The sequence below is a fragment of the Nipponia nippon genome, unplaced genomic scaffold (genome assembly GCF_047370975.1).
Source record: "Nipponia nippon isolate SJK-2023a ecotype South Korea unplaced genomic scaffold, ASM4737097v1 scaffold_46, whole genome shotgun sequence".
NCBI lineage: Eukaryota > Metazoa > Chordata > Aves > Pelecaniformes > Threskiornithidae > Nipponia > Nipponia nippon.
In genome coordinates, this window is record NW_028262365.1 from 1,058,492 (window position 1) to 1,072,594 (window position 14,103).

The 14,103-nt window shown below is 69.3% G+C and overlaps 1 protein-coding gene across 1 annotated transcript; it reads right to left on the bottom strand.

The window, feature by feature from the left end:
• Positions 1-5,585: 5,585 nt before the first annotated feature.
• DMWD (DM1 locus, WD repeat containing) lies at positions 5,586-13,976 on the bottom strand. The gene is made up of 4 exons (XM_087729599.1): positions 13,499-13,976; positions 12,312-12,494; positions 9,100-10,272; positions 5,586-7,205 (listed from the first exon to the last, which is right to left on the bottom strand). Exons 1-4 carry the CDS (start codon positions 13,871-13,873, stop codon positions 7,158-7,160), a joined length of 1,779 nt encoding a protein of 592 aa, XP_087585725.1. The 5' UTR covers positions 13,874-13,976; the 3' UTR covers positions 5,586-7,157.
• Between the last annotated feature and the right edge of the window lie 127 nt (positions 13,977-14,103).

The window sequence follows — 14,103 nt, forward strand, 5'->3', positions numbered from 1 at the left end:
GGGGACACAGGGCCTTGCCCCCTCCCCAAAATGGGGGGGGACCCCAAAAAAGGGGGGTGGGGGGGGACACAGGGCTTTGCCCCCTCCCCAAAATGGGGGGGGACCCCAAAAACAGGGGGGTGGGGGGGACACAGGGCTTTGCCCCCTCCCCAAAATGGGGGGGGGAACCCCAAAAGGGTGTTTTTTGGGGGGTTGACCCCCTCCCCCAAGCGGGGGCCCCCCCAAGTCGGGGGTTTGGGGGGGGGCCCCCCCTGACCCCCCCCGTTCCCCCGGCAGGAGGCGCGGGGCAGCCCCCCGCCATCGCGGCCCCCCCGCGGAGCCCCCGGCGGACGTAAGGGGGTTTTGGGGGGCGGGGGGGGGTTGGGGTGCAGGGGGGGGTTTTGGGGTGCGGGGGGGGTTTGGGGTGCGGGGGGGGGGGGTTTGGGGGTGCGGGGGCCGCTGACGCTCTCTGCTCTCTCCGCAGCCCGGCGGCGGGGGCCCCCCCCGGCTTTTCCGCTCCCCCCTGGGGGTGCCCCTGTCCCGGCACCTCCTGCTCTGGGCCCGGGTACGTCACTGTCACCGTCACCGTCACCGTCACCCCCCCGCCACCGCCACCCCGGCACGGCCACTGTCACCCCCCCCCCCCCGGGCATGCCCCCCACCCCCAGGGCACGGCCACATGGCTCTGGGCCACCGCCGGGCAGTGCCACCCCCCCACCACCCCCCCCCGGGCTGTCACCTCTGGCCACTGTCACCACCCTGGGAAGTGCCGCCACCACCACCCCCCCCCCCCCCGGGCTGTCACCTCTGGGCAGTGCCACCCCCCTGGAAGGTGTCACCTGTGGCACTGCCGCCCCCCTGGGAAGTGTCACCATCCTGGGAGGTGCCACCCCCCCCGGGCTGTCACCTCTGGGCAGTGCCACCACCCTGGGAAGTCCCGCCACCACCACCCCCCCCCCCCCCCGGGCTGTCACCTCTGGCCACTGTCACCACCCTGGGAAGTGCCGCCACCACCACCCCCCCCCGGGCTGTCACCTCTGGGCAGTGCCACCCCCCTGGGCAGTGCCACCCCCCTGGAAGGTGTCACCTGTGGCACTGCCGCCCCCCTGGGAAGTGTCACCATCCTGGGAGGTGCCACCCCCCCGGGCTGTCACCTCTGGGCAGTGCCACCACCCTGTGAAGCGCCACCACCCTGGGAAGTGCCACCACCCTGGAAGGTGTCACCTCCAGCACTGCCACCCCCCCGGGCTGTCACCTCTGGCCACTGTCACCCCCCCTGGGAAGCGCCACCATCCTGTGAGGTGTCACCTCCAGCACTGCCACCCCTCCGGGCTGTCACCTCTGGCCACTGTCACCACCCTGGGAAGTGCCACCCCCCTGGAAGGTGTCACCTCCAGCACTGCCACCCCCCTGGGCTGTCACCTCTGGGCAGTGCCACCACTCTGGGAAGTGCCACCTGTGGCACTGCCACCATCCTGGGAAGTGCCACCCCCCCGGGCTGTCACCTCTGGCCACTGTCACCACCCTGGGCAGTGCCACCATCCTGGGAAGTGCCACCTGTGGCACTGCCACCACCCTGGCCTGTGACCTCCGGGCAGTGCCACCACCCTGGGAAGTGCCACCACCCTGGAAGGTGTCACTTCCAGCACTGCCACCCCCCTGGGCTGTCACCTCTGGCCACTGCCACCAGCCTGGCAAGTGCCACCACGCTGGGCAGTGCCACCACCCTGGAAGGTGTCACCTGTGGCACTGCCACCCCCCCTGGGAAGTGTCACCATCCTGGGAGGTGCCACCCCCCCGGGCTGTCACCTCTGGGCAGTGCCACCACGCTGCGCAGTGCCACCACCCTGGGAAGTGCCACCACCCTGGGAGGTGTCACCTCCAGCACTGCCACCCCCCCGGGCTGTCACCTCTGGCCACTGTCACCCCCCTGGGAAGTGCCACCAGCCTGGGAAGTGTCACCTGTGGCACTGCCACCCCTCTGGGAAGTGTCACCATCCTGGGAGGTGCCACCATCCTGGGAGGTGTCACCTGTGGCACTGCCACCCCCCTGGGCTGTCACCCCTGGCCACTGCCACCCCCCTGGCCAGTGCCACCACCCTGGGAGGTGCCACCTCCAGCACCGCCACCCCCCCTGGGCTGTCACCTCTGCCCACTGCCACCCCCCCACCCCCCCCAGGCCGTGTCACCCCCCTCCCCGCCATTTGTCACCTCAGGCCACATCCGGCCACGCTGCCTCCCCCTCCCCGCGCTCCCCCCGCACCCCCACACCCTGGACCGGGGGGGGGAGGGGGGGTCCCCAGGAGGCGGGGGGGGGGGCCCCAAGGGGGGGGGTGGGGGTGGGGGGTGACAGTGCCACCGCCGCGCGCCCTGACCCCCCCCTTGTCCCCAGGTCCCCCGCCCCGGTGCCCCCAAGGACTGCCTGCTGCTCTGCGCCGCCGGCCTGCGCCCCCCGCCCCCCGGGGACCCCCCATGATGCGGGGGGGGGGGCACCCCTCCCCTTGACCTTGACCTTGACCTTGACCCCTTCCCACCCCCCACCCCCAAAACCACTAAACACGGCGGGGGGGGGAGGGGGAGGGGGGTCACCCCGGTGCCCCCATGACCGGCAACGAGGGGCGGCGGGAGCCGACCCCCCCCCCCCCCCGCCCCCCCAGCTGGGTGGGTGGGGGGCACCCACCCCCCACGTGCCACCCTGCCCCCCCCCCCTTAGTAATTTATTTCTAGGGACCCCCCCCCACATTCGCACTACGCCCCCCCATTATTTATACCCCCCAGCTCCCCCCCCCCGCTTTCTGGGCCCCCCCCCCCCCCCCATTTTTGGGCCCCCCCCCCCCCCCATTCTTCGGCCCCACCCAACTTTGCCCCCCCCCCCTTTGCCCCCTCCCCCCCCATTTTGCCCCCCCCCCCCCCGGGCGAGGACGAGAATAAATCGTGTTTCGGCAGCGGCCTCTGCGCTGGGGGGGGCCCAAAATGGCCCCGGGGGGGGGGGGGGCGTGTGTCACCCCCCCCGTCCCCGTCCCTGTCCCCAAGGGGTGGGGACAGCGGCGCTGGGTCCCCCAGTGCCACCCAGCCTGTCCCCGTGTCCCCAAATGTCACCCAGCCTGTCCCCGCGTCCCCCAGTGCCACCCAGCCTGTCCCCACCGTGTCCCCAAATGTCACCCAGTCTGTCCCCGTGTCCCCCAGTGCCACCCAGTCTGTCCCCACCATGTCCCCAAATGTCACCCAGCCTGTCCCCGTGTCCCCCAGTGCCACCCAGCCTGTCCCCGTGTCCCCAAATGTCACCCAGCCTGTCCCCGTGTCCCCCAGTGCCACCCAGTCTGTCCCCACCGTGTCCCCAAATGTCACCCAGTCTGTCCCCGTGTCCCCCAGTGCCACCCAGCCTGTCCCCACCGTGTCCCCAAATGTCACCCAGCCTGTCCCCGTGTCCCCCAGTGCCACCCAGCCTGTCCCCACCGTGTCCCCCAGTGCCACCCAGCCTGTCCCCGTGTCCCCAAATGTCACCCAGCCTGTCCCCGCGTCCCCCAGTGCCACCCAGCCTGTCCCCACTGTGTCCCCAAATGTCACCCAGCCTGTCCCCGTGTCCCCCAGTGCCACCCAGCCTGTCCCCGTGTCCCCAAATGTCACCCAGCCTGTCCCCGCGTCCCCCAGTGCCACCCAGTCTGTCCCCACTGTGTCCCCAAATGTCACCCAGCCTGTCCCCGTGTCCCCCAGTGCCACCCAGTCTGTCCCCACCGTGTCCCCAAATGTCACCCAGTCTGTCCCCGTGTCCCCCAGTGCCACCCAGCCTGTCCCCGTGTCCCCAAATGTCACCCAGCCTGTCCCCGTGTCCCCCAGTGCCACCCAGCCTGTCTCCACCGTGTCCCCAAATGTCACCCAGCCTGTCCCCGTGTCCCCCAGTGCCACCCAGCCTGTCCCCGTGTCCCCAAATGTCACCCAGCCTGTCCCCGTGTCCCCCAGTGCCACCCAGTCTGTCCCCACCGTGTCCCCAAATGTCACCCAGCCTGTCCCCGTGTCCCCCAGTGCCACCCAGCCTGTCCCCACCGTGTCCCCCAGTGCCACCCAGCCTGTCCCCGTGTCCCCAAATGTCACCCAGCCTGTCCCCGTGTCCCCCAGTGCCACCCAGCCTGTCCCCGTGTCCCCAAATGTCACCCAGCCTGTCCCCGTGTCGCCCAGTGCCACCCAGCCTGTCCCCACCGTGTCCCCAAATGTCACCCAGCCTGTCCCCGTGTCCCCCAGTGCCACCCAGCCTGTCCCCGTGTCCCCACCGTGTCCCCAAATGTCACCCAGCCTGTGCCCGTGTCCCCCAGTGCCACCCAGCCTGTCCCCACCGTGTCCCCAAATGTCACCCAGCCTGTCCCCGTGTCCCCCAGTGCCACCCAGCCTGTCCCCGTGTCCCCAAATGTCACCCAGCCTGTCCCCGTGTCCCCCAGTGCCACCCAGCCTGTCCCCGTGTCCCCACTGTGTCCCCAAATGTCACCCAGCCTGTCCCCGTGTCCCCCAGTGCCACCCAGTCTGTCCCCACTGTGTCCCCAAATGTCACCCAGCCTGTGCCTGTGTCCCCCAGTGCCACCCAGCCTGTCCCCACCGTGTCCCCAAATGTCACCCAGCCTGTCCCCGTGTCCCCCAGTGCCACCCAGCCTGTCCCCGTGTCCCCACTGTGTCCCCAAATGTCACCCAGCCTGTCCCCGTGTCCCCCAGTGCCACCCAGCCTGTCCCCACCGTGTCCCCAAATGTCACCCAGCCTGTCCCCGTGTCCCCCAGTGCCACCCAGCCTGTCCCCGTGTCCCCAAATGTCACCCAGCCTGTCCCCGTGTCCCCCAGTGCCACCCAGCCTGTCCCCACCATGTCCCCAAATGTCACCCAGCCTGTCCCCGTGTCCCCCAGTGCCACCCAGCCTGTCCCCGTGTCCCCACTGTGTCCCCAAATGTCACCCAGCCTGTCCCCGTGTCCCCCAGTGCCACCCAGCCTGTCCCTGTGCCCCCACGTGCCATCCAGCCTGTCCCCATCCATCCTGGACCACCATGTGCCACCCAGCATGTTCCCAATCTGTCCCCACCTTGTCCCCAAGCTGTGCCCCACGTGCCACCCATCGTGTCCCCAGTCTGTCCCTGTGTCCCCATAGGCCACCCATCGCATCCCCAGTCCGTCCCCATGTCCCCATGTGCCACCCATCGCGTCCCCAGTCCCTCCCCGTGTCCCCCATCGTGTCCCCAGTCTGTCCCCATGTCCCCACGTGCCACCCAGCGTGTCTCCAGAGTGTCCCCATCGTGTCCCCGGTCCATCCCCGTGGCCCCACTGCCACCCATCGCGTCCCCAGTCTGTCATGGTGTCCCCACGTGCCACCCATCGCATCCCCAGTCCATCCCCGTGTCCCCACGTGCCACCCATCGCGTCCCCAGTCTGTCACCGTGTCCCCACGTGCCACCCAGTGTGTCCCCGGTCCGTCCCTGTGTCCCCATATGCCACCCATCGCGTCCCCAGTCCGTCCCCATGTCCCCATGTGCCACCCAGCGTGTCCCCAGTCCATCCCCGTGTCCCCCATTGCATCCCCAGTCCGTCCCTGTGTCCCTACGTGTCCCTACATGTCCCCCATCATGTCCCCGGTCTGTCCCCGTGTCCCCACGTGCCACCCATCTTTTCCCCGGTCCATCCCCGTGTCCCCACGTGCCACCCATCGCGTCCCCAGTCCGTCCCCATGTCCCCACTGCCACCCATCGCATCTCCAGTCCATCCCTGTGTCCCCATGTGTCCCCCATCGTGTCCCCAGTCCGTCACCGTGTCCCCACGTGCCACCCAGTGTGTCCCCAGTCCGTCCCTGTGTCCCCATATGCCACCCATCGCGTCCCCAGTCTGTCCCCATGTCCCCACGTGCCACCCAGCGTGTCTCCAGAGTGTCCCCATCGTGTCCCCGGTCCATCCCCATGTCCCCACTGCCACCCATCGCGTCCCCAGTCCCTCCCTGTGTCCCCACGTGCCACCCATCGTGTCCCCAGTCCATCCCCGTGTCCCCATGTGCCACCCATCGCATCCCCAATCCGTCACCGTGTCCCCACGTGCCACCCATCGTGTCCCCAGTCCATCCCCGTGTCCCCCATCGCATCCCCAGTCCGTCCCTGTGTCCCTACGTGTCCCTACATGTCCCCCATCATGTCCCCGGTCTGTCCCCGTGTCCCCACGTGCCACCCATCATGTCCCCAGTCCATCCCCGTGTCCCCACATGTCCCCCATCGTGTCCCCAGTCCGTCACCGTGTCCCCCATCGCATCCCCAGTCTGTCCCCGTGTCCCCACGTGCCACCCATCGTGTCCCCAGTCCATCCCCGTGTCCCCACGTGCCACCCATCGTGTCCCTGGTCCGTCCCCGTGTCCCCACTGCCACCCATCGCATCCCCAGTCCCTCCCTGTGTCCCCACGTGCCACCCATCGTGTCCCCGGTCCATCCCCGTGTCCCCACGTGCCACCCATCGCGTCCCCAGTCCGTCACCGTGTCCCCACATGCCACCCATCGTGTCCCCAGTCCATCCCCGTGTCCCCCATCGTGTCCCCAGTCCGTCCCCATGTCCCCACTGCCACCCATCGCATCCCCAGTCCATCCCTGTGTCCCCACGTGTCCCCCATCGCGTCCCCAGTCCGTCACCGTGTCCCCACGTGCCACCCAGTGCGTCCCCAGTCCGTCCCCGTGTCCCCACCTGCCACCCATCGCGTCCCCAGTCCGTCCCCGTGTCCCCACGTGCCACCCATCGTGTCCCCAGTCCCTCCCCGTGTCCCCACGTGTCCCCCAGCGTGTCCCCCGCCCCTCCCCGTGCGGCGCCCCCCGTCACCGCCCCCAGCGTCCCCAACCTGTCCCCGTCCCCGACACCTCAGGGCCGCCCCGAGCGCGAAAACAAAAAAAACGTCTCTTTAGTATAAATAAGGGACAGAGGCGGGTGGCCCCGCGGCGTGGCGGGGACATAAAGTGACAAAGGCACAGGGCGCCCCGCCGGCGCGGCACCGCGGTGCCACCGCCCCGCCAGGGACGGCGGGTGGCCGTGGGGACAACGGGGCGCCCGCCAAGCCGGGGGGTGGGGGTGGGGGGGAGGGGGGCTCAGTAGTACGGGGACGGAGCGGTGTCCTGGAGCGGTGGCACCGGCGGGGGGTACGTACGGGTGACGGTGACGCCGGCGGGTGACGGTGACGGTTATACCACGGTGCCGCTGGGCGAGCCGCCGTTCTGCGAGGTCAGGCCCTGCGAGGGAAGGGGACATCGGTCACCGGGGGGGGGTGGGGGTGGGGACAGCAGGGACAGGGGCTCCCCCCGGCCACCCAGCCCCCGAGCCCCCTCTCTGCCCCCCAAATCCCTCCCTGCCCCCCCAGGCTGCCAGCAGGACCCCCCACGTCCCCCCCAGCCCCCCCAAACCCCCTCTCTGCCCCCCAGGCTGCCAGCAGGACCCCCCAGCCCCCCCAAACCCCCTCTCTGACCCCCAAACCCCCTCTCTGACCCCCCAGGCTGCCAGCGGGACCCCCACGTCCCCCCCAGCCCCCCCAAACCCCCTCTCTGCCCCCCCAGGCTGCCAGCGGGACCCCTTATGTCCCCCCCAGCCCCCCAAAACCCCCACTCTGACCCCCAAACCCCCTCTCTGACCCCCCAGGCTGCCAGCGGGACCCCCACATCCCCCCAGCCCCCCAAAACCCCCTCTCTGACCCCCAAACCCCCTCTCTGACCCTCCCAGGCTGCCAGCAGGACCCCCCAGCCCCCCAAACCCCCTCTCTGACCCCCCAGGCTGCCAGCGGGACACCTTATGTCCCCCCCAAACCCCCTCTCTGACCCCCAAACCCCCTCTCTGACCCCCCCAGGCTGCCAGCGGGACCCCTTATGTCCCCCCCAGCCCCCCCAAACCCCCACTCTGACCCCCAAACCCCCTCTCTGGCCCCCCAGGCTGCCAGCAGGACCCCCCACATCCCCCCAGCCCCCCCAAAACCCCCTCTCTGACCCCCAAACCCCCTCTCTGACCCCCAGGCTGCCAGCAGGACCCCCCAGCCCCCCCAAACCCCCTCTCTGACCCCCCCAGGCTGCCAGCGGGACCCCTTATGTCCCCCCCAAACCCCCTCTCTGACCCTCCCAAGCTGCCAGCGGGACCCCTGTGTCCCCCCAGCCCCCCCAAACCCCCTCTCTGCCCCCCCAGGCTGCCAGCGGGACACCTTATGTCCCCCCCAGCCCCCCAAAACCCCCTCTCTGACCCCCAAACCCCCTCTCTGACCCCCCAGGCTGCCAGCGGGACCCCTTATGTCCCCCCCAGCCCCCCAAAACCCCCACTCTGACCCCCAAACCCCCTCTCTGACCCCCCCAGGCTGCCAGCGGGACCCCCCACATCCCCCCCAGCCCCCCAAAACCCCCTCTCTGACCCCCAAACCCCCTCTCTGACCCTCCCAGGCTGCCAGCAGGACCCCCCAGCCCCCCCAAACCCCCTCTCTGACCCCCCAGGCTGCCAGCGGGACCCCCTGTGTCCCCCCAGCCCCCCCAAACCCCCTCTCTGCCCCCCAGGCTGCCAGCAGGACCCCTTATGTCCCCCCCAGCCCCCCAAAACCCCCACTCTGACCCCCAAACCCCCTCTCTGACCCCCCCAGGCTGCCAGCGGGACCCCCCACATCCCCCCAGCCCCCCAAAACCCCCTCTCTGACCCCCAAACCCCCTCTCTGACCCTCCCAGGCTGCCAGCAGGACCCCCCAGCCCCCCCAAACCCCCTCTCTGACCCCCCCAGGCTGCCAGCGCGCCCCCTTATCTCCCCCCCAACCCCCCTCTCTGACCCTCCCAAGCTGCCAGCGGGACCCCCTGTGTCCCCCCAGCCCCCCCAAACCCCCTCTCTGACCCCCCCAGGCTGCCAGCGGGACCCCCTGTGTCCCCCCAGCCCCCCCAAACCCCCTCTCTGCCCCCCAGGCTGCCAGCGGGACCCCTTATGTCCCCCCAGCCCCCCAAAACCCCCACTCTGACCCCCAAACCCCCTCTCTGACCCCCCCAGGCTGCCAGCAGGACCCCCCAGCCCCCCAAACCCCCTCTCTGACCCCCCAGGCTGCCAGCGGGACCCCTTATGTCCCCCCAGCCCCCCCAAACCCCCTCGCCGCGTCCCCCCCGGCGCACTCACGGCCTTGCCGGGCCGGGCCCAGGTGCAGATGAGGCCCTCCTGGCAGGCGGTGACGATGCAATCCTCCAAAAAAAGCAGCACCGTCAGGCGTTCGTGGGCGATTTTTTTACAGACGAGGGGTTCCAGCAGCGGCACCTCGTGAATCCGGGGGCAAAGCGCCGTCCCCAGCACCTTGGTCGTATCCAGTCGTCCCCGGGATCCGGCACCGCCGGGAGGTTTCTCCCCGCTTCGACTGATGTTGCCCAAACTATGATAACGTTTGTGCTCTTTTTCGGAACCGGAGGCTCCTTTACGTTCTTGTAACGTCAACGTGGCGAAACGACCGACGCTGAAGGCCGGGGGGCCGTCGGGTGGGGGGCCGCGGGCCGAGCCCGTCCCCGCCGGCTGCGGGAGGCTGTTGGAACGGGAAAGCGAGCGCGGCAAGCCCGGAACGGGAACGCCGGCGTCTCCCGATCCGGTGAGGGTACGGGCGCGGGAGAGAGAAGGGCGAGGGTAAAGGACGTCCTCGGTCAGGTCCCACAGGCAGAACTGGGTGTCCTGGCCGGCCGAACCGAAGCGGTAGGTGACGGCGGGCGAGCGACGGACGAGGGGATCGGGGGGTTCGTCCTCCTCCTCGCCCCCGCTCAGCTCGGGGGGTTGGGGGGCCTGCGTCGCCCCGGTGAAGGGATCGAAGGCAACGGCGTTAACCCAAGACTTGTGACCGTGCCCGCGGGCCACCACTCGCCCCTCGGCGAAAGACCAAACGGTCACCAAATCGTCCTCGCCTCCCGTTACCACGTAACGCCCGTCGGGGCTCCAACAGACGCAGAGCAAACCCCCGAAATAACTCTTCATCATCCCCTGCAGCAGCATGGAGTCGAAATGGAAGACGCGCAGGCAACCGTCCTGGCTGACGCAGGCCAGCGAGCGCCCGTCGGGCGAGAAGGCGAATTCGTTGAGGGCCCCTTCGCCCACCGCCCATTTGAGGAGGGGGTTTCGGGGGGTTTTGCTCTTACAGGCGAAGACGCTGAAGCCCTCGCCCTGCGTGAGGAGGTTGTACTGAGGGGCCGCGGCACCGCAGGGTTGCTCGGCGTCGTACAGGTAGAGGTGACCGCTGGCGTGGGAGGCCAGGAAAAGCCGCTCCGTCTCCGGTAGCCATTTGACGAAGGTCACCTTCGTCTTGTCGATCAGGCGCTGCGGGGAGAAGGGGGGGGGGGAAGAGGGGTCAGGATTGGGCCCCCGGGCACGGGTGGGGACACAGATGGGTGGCACGGCGCAGGCCCGGGGTGGCACTGAGGGCAAAGCCAAGAAAGGGACATTTGGGGACCCGAATTGGGGCATTTGGGGGCCCGATTCCGTGCCACGGCGCAGCCCCGGGGCGTCACCGAGGGCAAAGCCACACGAGGGACATTTGGGGACACAAATGGGGACATTTGGGGACACAGAGGGGACATTTAGGGACAGGAGTGAGGGCTGAGGCACAGCCCCGGGGTGTTGCTTAGGGCAAAGCCAAAAAAGGGACATTTGGGGACCCGAATCGCGGCATTTGGGGGCCCGATTCCGTGCCACGGCGCAGCCCCAGGGCGTCACCAAGGGCCACGCCACATGAGGGACATTTGGGGACACAGATGGGGACATTTGGGGACAGGAGTGAGGGCTGAGGCACAGCCCCGGGGCGTCACTGTTTGGCAAAGCCAAAAAAGGGACATTTGGGGACCCGAATCGCGGCATTTGGGGGCCCGATTCCGTGCCACGGCGCAGCCCCGGGGCGTCACCGAGGGCAAAGCCACACGAGGGACATTTGGGGACACAAATGGGGACATTTGGGGACACAGATGGGGACATTTGGGGACAGGATGAGGGCTGAGGCACAGGCCCAGGGTGTTGCTTAGGGCAAAGCCAAAAAAGGGACATTTGGGGACCCGAATCGCGGCATTTGGGGGCCCAATTCCGTGCCACGGCGCAGCCCCGGGGCGTCACCGAGGGCAAAGCCACACAAGGGACATTTGGGGACAAAAATGGGGACATTTGGGGACACAGAGGGGACATTTAGGGACAGGAGTGAGGGCTGAGGCACAGCCCCGGGGTGTTGCTTAGGGCAAAGCCAAAAAAGGGACATTTGGGGACCCAAATCGCGGCATTTGGGGGCCCGATTCTGTGTCATGGCACAGCCCCAGGGCGTCACCGAGGGCCACACCACACAAGGGGACATCTGGGGACACAAATGGGGACATTTGGGGACACAGAGGGGACATTTGGGGACAGGAGTGAGGGCTGAGGCACAGCCCCGGGGTGTTGCTTAGGGCAAAGCCAAAAAAGGGACATTTGGGGACCCGAATCGCGGCATTTGGGGGCCCGATTCCGTGCCACGGCGCAGCCCCGGGGCGTCACCGAGGGCCACACCACACAAGGGGACATCTGGGGACACAAATGGGGACATTTGGGGACACAGATGGGGACATTTAGGGACAGGAGTGAGGGCTGAGGCACAGCCCCGGGGCGTCACTGTTTGGCAAAGCCAAAAAAGGGACATTTGGGGACCCGAATCGCGGCATTTGGGGGCCCGATTCCGTGTCACGGCGCAGCCCCAGGGCGTCACCAAGGGCCACGCCACATGAGGGACATTTGGGGACACAGATGGGGACATTTGGGGACAGGAGTGAGGGCTGAGGCACAGCCCCGGGGTGTTGCTTAGGGCAAAGCCAAAAAAGGGACATTTGGGGACCCGAATCGCGGCATTTGGGGGCCCGATTCCGTGCCACGGCGCAGCCCCGGGGCGTCACCGAGGGCAAAGCCACACGAGGGACATTTGGGGACACAAATGGGGACATTTGGGGACACAGATGGGGACATTTAGGGACAGGAGTGAGGGCTGAGGCACAGCCCCGGGGCGTCACTGTTTGGCAAAGCCAAAAAAGGGACATTTGGGGACCCGAATCGCGGCATTTGGGGGCCCGATTCCGTGTCACGGCGCAGCCCCAGGGCGTCACCAAGGGCCACGCCACATGAGGGACATTTGGGGACACAGATGGGGACATTTGGGGACAGGAGTGAGGGCTGAGGCACAGCCCCGGGGTGTTGCTTAGGGCAAAGCCAAAAAAGGGACATTTGGGGACCCGAATCGCGGCATTTGGGGGCCCGATTCCGTGCCACGGCGCAGCCCCGGGGCGTCACCGAGGGCAAAGCCACACGAGGGACATTTGGGGACACAAATGGGGACATTTGGGGCTCACCTCCTCGTTAAAGAGCTTGCTGGCGTCCTTCTTGACGAGGTCGAGGCACTGGACCTGCCCGGCGGAGAAGCCCACCAGCAGGGCGATGGTGTCGGCGGCGGCGGTGAACTGGTTGAAGTCGTGGCAGGTCGGCTGCGTCCCCTTGTAAATGCGTTTGTCGATGGGTTTGTGCAGGTCCAGCGACTGCGGGAGGGGACGGGGACGTCACCCGGGGGGGTGGGGGTGGCACCGCCGGCGGTGGCACTGAGGCGGGGGGGGGATGGCACCGTGCCCACCCCGCTGCTCCCGGGAGGGTCCTTGTCACCGTCATGCTTGTCACCGATCGCCCCCCCGCCCTGGGCCGGGCGCCGGTGCCACCGCGGACGGCTCCTGGGGTCACCGTTACTGTCCCCGGTGTCACCGTCCCCAGTGTCCCCATCAGCGGGTGGCACCTGGGGGGCCTGGGGTCACCGTTACCATCCCCAGTGTCACCGTCCCTGTCCCCGGTGTCACCGTCCCCAGTGTCCCCATCAGCGGGTGGCACCTGGGGGGCCTGGGGTCACCGTTACCATCCCCAGTGTCACCGTCCCTGTTAGTGGGAGGCTCCTGGGGGCTCTGGGGTCACTGTCCTCGGTGTCACTGTCCCCATCAGCAGGTGGCACCTGGGGAGTCTGGGGTCACCATCACTGTCCCTGGTGTCACTGTCCCCAGTGTCCCCATTAGTGGGTGGCACCTGGGGGGCTCCTGGGGTCACCGTTACTGTCCCCAGTGTCACCATCCCCATTAGCGGGTGGCTCCTGGAGGGCCTGGGGTCACCATCACTGTCCCTGGTGTCACTGTCCCCAGTGTCCCCCTTAGTGGGAGGCTCCTGAGGGCTCCTGGGGACACCGTTACTGGCCCCAATGTCACCGTCCCCACTAGCAGGTGGCTCTTAGGGGCTCTAGGGTCACCGTTACCGTCCCCGGTGTCACCGTCCCCGTTAGTGGGAGGCTCCTGGAGGGTCTGCGGTCACCGTCACTGTCCCCCGTGTCCCCGTCCCCGTTAGCGGGAGGCTCCTGAGGGCTCTGGGGTCACCGTTCCCGGCCCCGGTGTCCCCGGCCCCGCTGCCTCCTCCGCTCGCTGGGCCCAGCCCCCCGCTCCCGGCCCTACGACCCCTGTAACGGCCCCCGTGCCCCACCCCCCCCCCCCCCCGCCGGGGCCCCCGTTACCCCGCGGGGGCCGCGACCCCCGGAGCCGGCCCCGCCGTAGAAGTAGAGCTCCCGGCCTAGGTTGAAGCAAACCCGGCTACGCTCCGCCGGGCCCCCCGGTTCTTCAGCCGGCGGCAACGCCAACCGCACCATAGACAACCGCACCGGGGGCAGCGCGGCCGGGCCCGGGGCGGCGGCGGGGCCCGGGCCGGCGGCGGGCGGGGAAGGCCCGGGGGCGGCGGCTGCGGCGGCGGGGCCTGCGCGGGGCCTGAGTTCGGGGCCGAGCAACCGGTAGGAGCCTTCGCGGGTCCGGAATTGGCTCTTGAGCTCCAGCGGCTGCGGCGGGAGCGCGGCGGGGCCCTCGCCCGCCCCCGGGGCCGCCGCCGCCGCCGCCATCTTCCCGCCGGAAGGGCGTCACCGGCCACGCCGGAAGCGCCCCGCCCTTTGCCGCCGCTGTCATGGCAACGCGCTGAGTCACGCGTGGCCACGCCCCCTCCACCTCCTTGCCAACCAAACCCCGCCCCGGGAGTCAAAGCCCCGCCCCTGCGGCACCAAAACCCCGCCCCCCCGGCTCAGGCCGCCACTGCGCCCCCTGGCGGCCGCGCCGAGCTCCTCAGGGCGGTGCC

Bases quoted from the DNA above. Each gene is read 5' to 3' on its own strand.
- DMWD (XM_087729599.1), bottom strand. From the start codon at position 13,873: ATGGCGGCGGCGGCGGCGGCCCCGGGGGCGGGCGAGGGCCCCGCCGCG. The intron at 12,495-13,498 runs GTAACGGGGGCC...CCCCTCCCGCAG, and splicing joins GGGGTCGCGGCCCCCGCGGG to TCGCTGGACCTGCACAAACC. The intron at 10,273-12,311 runs GTGAGCCCCAAA...TTCTCCCCGCAG, and splicing joins GCAAGCTCTTTAACGAGGAG to CGCCTGATCGACAAGACGAA.